Below are 6,178 nucleotides of genomic sequence, written 5' to 3' on the forward strand. Positions count from 1 at the left end.
GAGATGGGTCACAAATTTTATATCAATGAGAGTTTGACTCATGCCGTTCACCAGAATACAGAGCTCAGCAGAGCTAATTCTTGCTTGGCAGCTATGCCAGTTCACTATTATCAGGAGCAGGAAGGGCCATTAAAGTAGAAGGCCCAAGGATGTCCAGCTTAGCCATCTTGTCGATACCCAATGGTGCCTGTGGAACTGATGGTGTGACATGTGATCTCCATTCTACCTCTCCTCTTTGTTGATGAAGACCTCTTAATATCTGTATCCTAGACCTTCACAGCGAGCATCACGGAAATGAGGGCAAACCTGTGTACCCTCAAGTCATCACCTGCCTTGGGGCTGCTTGCCACCCAGCAGGCCAGCCCCAAACCTGCCCTTTCACACATAGGCAGAGTCACTGGATTGAGTCCTGCCAAAATTGGGAACACTGACTCGAGGCAGGTCTTTGTTGCGAATCTCATAGACTGACTTCCTCTTGGCCTGGGCTCCCCGGACAGCCAGTTTGATCTTCCGCCATCCCAGATGGTTAAGTTCAGCCAGATTGAGCACCACACAAATGCCGCTCACAGCAAACATGAACACCAGAAAGACTGTCTTCTCGGTAGGTCTAGACACATAACATTCTACTTCCTTGATGCAGGGGTAACGGTTGCACTCATACAACCCTGGGACACTGAAGCCGTATAGAAAGTACTGGCCCACCAGAAACCCAATCTCCAGAGCATTTCGAAACACCACTTGGATGATGTAGAAGCGGGAGATACCTTCCTGTCTTCGAAGCTTGGACCTTGCTGCTGTGCGCAGCCCAGATGGATGTGGAGTCAGCTCTTTAACCTCTAAGCAATCTGGTTCTGTCTCCTTACTGGTGGTCTCTGTGTTCTGCAGCACCCCATTGACAATGGCATTTTGCAACTTCTTATCTTCTCGTTTGCTCCCTCCACTGCCCCCACCCCCAGTTCCTCCAGGTCCCCCTATAGACTCAGCAGGGTCTCTGTCCAGGGCTAGGAAAACAGTAGAGTACCGGCGTTCCCGCTGCTTGGCAGATTGGTGCACAGAATACGTGATGAAGCAGAGACTGGGGGTGCACACCATTATGATCTGGAAGACCCAGTAACGTATATGGGAGATGGGAAAGGCGCGGTCATAGCAGGCCTGGTTACAGCCGGGCTGTAGGGTGTTGCACACAAACATGGTCTGCTCATCATCGTACACCGTCTCCCCTACAATGGCCACAATGAGTATCCGGAAGATCACCACCACAGTCAACAGGATCCTGAGCAGAGGAAGAGGAGGGGGAAGAAAGGTTCTCATAGGCTAAGTCATTGATGAAAAGTCCCTGTTCCTTGCTTACAGGTCCTTGAACAGGGGAGCTGTCCACCCTTGAGTGGTACTGAACTGAGAGCCTAGGAAACAATTTTATCTCTTTTCTGCTTGGTGCTGGTAAGCTTGGAATATTTCATATTACAAGGATCTCACATCTGCACAATTTCATACACTGCTTATGGCCCTTTTGTAGCATATATTTCCATTTGTCATATATATATATATATATATATATATATATATATATATATATATATATACATACATATATATACACATATATGTATTATATATATATATATATAATTTTATCTCTAGTAAAGAATGTCTAGAGACTCTAAACACACCTTTAGTCTGGCAAATGCATGCAGAATGCTTACAGAAGAATATCTACACCTGGGGTAAGTATTTATCTCTATGTGTGTATGTCCTAATCTCAACATGTAGAACTTAGTTTTCTATAGAAACAGTTATGAACACAAAATTCACATGTCTACAAATACGTAGCTGCAGGTAGCTGTAAATATGAATAAATATCCACACACATGCATATGTATATAAATATGTACATATAGATATAGTCACAAGAAGAAGCCAGCTATGTGTGTGACTCTCTGACACTAAGTTTTAACAGAGAACATGTTCTAGCTTAATAAATATCTGTTAAAGAATGGTGCATCTGCTGTGATGAGCAAATCCATCTCCCCACTTGCCCTTCTCTGTCCAAATGCAATTCTGCCTTCCTTGTAGATTCTATTTAGGGAACCAGATGGAGATTGGCGCTGACTCCGGAGAGTGGGGGTACCAGGACTGAGTCCACAAGTCCTTTTCTGATGAAGGAAGTGTGAATCCCCTCCCCCCTGTGGTGCTTTATAGAGAAAGTATGGGGGAGCTGGTCAGGAGTAACTGGAGGAGGGGGCGTCACTGGGCGTCGGGTAATCCCTTAATGCAGGCAACACTGGCACTTGGACAGAGGTTGGGGAGGAGGCAGAGGGCTGGCTGGGGGGTCTGGGGGTCCTTAGAGACAGGAGAAGGTATTCCCAAGGGCCGCCCGACGGGCCGCTGACGGCTGGCTTGGTGCCCTTACCTCCCAATCATAGTGGAGTGCTGCTGCACCGCGGCTTCCAGCAGCCTCTCCAAGATGGTCCATTCCCCCATCGCTGTGCATCCGGAGGCAGCAGACAAAGACTGGGCAGTACCGGGCACGTTCTTGGTCCTGGCCCCTCCCCGGGCCGCACCTCCTGACAGGGAGCGAATTGCCCCCAATTAAAGAAGCAAACAAAAATTGTTTTTTTTTTTTTTAAATCCACGAGGCCCTCCCCCTTTATTGCACTTAAAAGAGGGGAGTAGGGGGAAGCAATCTATGTGCGTCCCAACCAATGGAGCTGCTGGCGCGGTGCGGAAGAGCTGGACAGCACCTCGGTGCCGTCCGGGGGTCAGGTGGACTCCCGCAGTCTCCCGGCGAGGGGCGGGGCTGGGTGGCAGCGTGCAGGTGGCCGAGCTCCTGCCCGCGGGAGACCGCTGTCTGCGCCGCGGTCCCCGCGATCTTGCGGTCTGAGGGAAGGTCCGCGAACCGACCCCGGCGCCTGTCACTGGAGCGGGCACCTGGCGCTCCCGCGCTGCGGCGCGCAGAGCTGGCTGCGGGGTTGGGGAATCCGCGGCCACCGCCTCTAATCCGCCCTTAAGTAGTCTCCGCCTGCGTCACGCCAGGTCGGCGGAGGGGAGCAGAGCGCGGCGTGCCGCTGTCGCCGAGCGTCGGAGCCCGAGGGGCCGCGGCCACGCGCCGCAGGGGGGAGGAGACGGTCTGGAGTCCCCCGCTGCGCAGGGGATGGGGAGACGGAGGACTGCAGCGCCCCTTGGGGCTTCTGATGCGCGCAGGTAACCTCACCTGGTCGCCGACCTCCCGCTGGAGGAACAGACACCCTGGTGAGTGAGGAGGGACCGGAGTAGGTGGCTTAGCTTGTCCCCGTCTGTCCCTCACCTTTAGCTTTGGGCCTTCTGAGACACCACTTAAAATTCCTTTTCTAGATGGTGGTGCTAGTTGGGGGAAGGGAGTTTTTTTAGCCCTTACCGGAGGACAGCCGCCTGCCAGAGTGCTGCAGAGGGTCCCGACTTCGGTGTGTGGATCAGGTGCTGAGGAGCGGAATACCTAATGAGACTCCCTGCTGGCTGACGCCTAAATGCAGGTGTGAGGGTGTTCTGAGCTGGAAGGTCTGGGGACAAAGTATTTACCAACCAAACAGGTGCCTAGCAGCGAGCCAGGGGCCCGGTAATGCGTTCTCATTTCTCCCAGCACAGATTAGGAGGCAGTGATTTCATTTGCACGTAATTGATGGGGGATGCTAGTCAGGTCAGCACGGTCCAACCTGAATTTAGGAAGACCCAGACCCAGTATTTATCTAGCAGAAACAGCAGTGCACAATCTCACCCCACCCCCACTCTCCTTATTCAGCCTTTGCTTTCCCCCTCCCTCAAGGAACGGATTCTAGAATCGGTCTTTAAATTTACATTTTGTGTCAGTTCCATCTACAGTGTCTACTTAATTGGTCCCAGGAAAATTGAGACGATCACACCAGGCTGCTAATTAACGTAGGGTCAATTTTAGGAGACACCGAAGTTGGGAGTGTGTCATATAAATGTACCGCAAGCACAATGAGTAAGCTGTTGTCATCCTTTCAAAAATAAGACTGTGAAAGTGTTGCTAGCTGGTCTTAGGGTATAATGCAGCCTTAATTATCCACAGGGGGCCATACACATAAGCTACACCAGGATGTGCTTTTGACTCTAGAACAACTGAGTCCGTTGGGTATCTCTTGGCCCCGAGAAAGGGCCAGTAGGAAGGGTGCAAAGTAGGGCCCAGAGCCCCCACACATACCATTCTGCATGCTTAATGCTTACAGACAAAACCCAAGCTTGAGCGCCAGAGGACCACTGTCCCAAGATTGTCTCATGGGGTTGACACTTCTAGCTCAGGGAAGCAGCTCTTCACTGAAGGTAGTAAGGAGTTCACTTAAAAAAAAAAAAAAAAAAAAAAAAAACAGAAAAAAGAAAAGAAAAGAAAATGGAGACATGTCTGTCATAAAGGCAGTGTCATGGTTACAGTGGGGGTGGTTTCATTCTCTTGACAGAAAAAAAAAGTACAAGAATGGAGACAGAAAGATCTTTGCAGTTGGTTAACAGATGGGATGGTGATTCCCTTATCTCAAGCGTGATGCACACTCCCAGGCTTCCTCCTCACTCCTCTGGGTTCCTATATTTGTTCCAGCTATGGTAGACATTTTTAGAGTAGGGAATCATAGAAAGACAATGGATGAGAGAGTACCGAGAGCAATCTGTTTAACTACCTTCAAATGGCTCCCCTAGAAGTTGGACAACTCAAAATCTGCTTTCTGTGCTTTAGGCTTTCCAAAGAATTGGAGTGAGTCTAATGCAAATTTCAGCCACTGGCCTGTGGCTGACTTGTTAATCATCAGTTTATTGTGTGATTTATGCTGCAGTACAACAAATATCAGGCACACCAGTATCACTGATACATATAAACACTTTTATGAAGAACCTATGATGTCAGACATCTGTGGGCTAAGCAGCCTGTTTTTTAAGGCTCTGAGAATGTAAACTTACCACCATTTAAAAAGTAACGGTTTTATTTTATTTATTAAAAATGTAGTTAGGTGTCCATTGCATTGCAACAAATAGAAAAAAGTACAAACCCCAATTTCCCTGTGAAATTGAATGAAAATATATTCAGAAAATTAAAATTATAGGCTTCAGGAAACTTCCATGGAACAAAATGTAATCTTAAAATATTCATCAATTAAAATTTTTTTATCTTGCATTTCAAACTTCCATATTTCAAAGATCAGAAGCCTGTCAAGAGAAATGTGTAAAGGTGTAGAAATGAAATCTACAGAGACAATGCAAAATGTTATTCCAAAAGCTGGGTCTACAAAATCCAGAAAAGATTCAATTTTTCACTATTTTTATTTTCAGAAATCATTCATGAGTTGTCCAGCACATTGGTTTCTCACTTTCTCTTTTGAGCTCAATCTACTCCATTTTCAATCAGTAATTTGCCTTGATTGTTCTGCGTTAAATATGAAGAGGTTCTATGCACAGCTGGGCCTCTCTGACCTTCCTAAGGGTAATACTTCATCTGCCTAAATTTGCTCAGTCCCTCTCTGATTGAAGATACTTGTTTAAGTCAACTGCAAAGTTCCTCTGGTTAATTCTAATTTAAAAACTAAATAAATGGTATCAGATGAAAATCGAATTTGGAAGTGACAGCGCTAACCTTAGTGCCCAGTAGCCACCTGAGTAAGTTAAGAATAGAGATACCAAGTGTCCATATCAGATTGGCCCATTAAAGTCTGGGCAAGTAGAGTCCCAAGTTTTTGAGTTGCTAACAATCTCCTGTCACTTGAAGTTTGGAGCACTTTTACATTTCATGTTTGCTAGTGCAAGAATAAATCCTAGAAACCAAGAAATTCCACCGTCCTATTCACAGAGCTTTAAACAGGCCTGTGTGTGCCTGGGTAAGTGAAACTTCGTAGGGACTGTCCATGTTAGAGTGGAGGTGAACCTTTCACTTCTGACCTCACCAGAACATAAATCCTTAGGGAACAGAAGGCATATTTATCCACCATGCTGCTTTCCACAGTATCTTTAACATACAGTGGCAAAGGTAGGCAGAGCCTTTGGGAAGACTGATGTAATTTAAAACAATGAAGACCTCTAAGGCAGTTAGTTAAAATCCTGGAGAACATTAGATTTAGATCTGGGAGGATCTAAATCGCAATAATTTCTGGGTTGCTCACTTCGTGAATCCCTGTATTAGCAAACAGCAATGCACATTAAC

The 6,178-nt window shown here is 47.1% G+C and overlaps 1 protein-coding gene across 1 annotated transcript; it reads right to left on the reverse strand.

Moving 5' to 3' along the window:
• Positions 1 to 378: 378 nt before the first annotated feature.
• Positions 379 to 2,481, reverse strand: GJD2 (gap junction protein delta 2; the record flags this gene model as incomplete). Its single annotated transcript, XM_080931069.1, has 2 exons — positions 379 to 1,273; positions 2,411 to 2,481. 2 exons carry the CDS (start codon positions 2,479 to 2,481, stop codon positions 379 to 381), a joined length of 966 nt encoding a protein of 321 aa, XP_080787195.1.
• Between the last annotated feature and the right edge of the window lie 3,697 nt (positions 2,482 to 6,178).

This window comes from Micromys minutus (assembly GCF_963924665.1).
Source record: "Micromys minutus genome assembly, chromosome: 17".
Classification (NCBI taxonomy): Eukaryota; Metazoa; Chordata; class Mammalia; order Rodentia; family Muridae; genus Micromys; species Micromys minutus.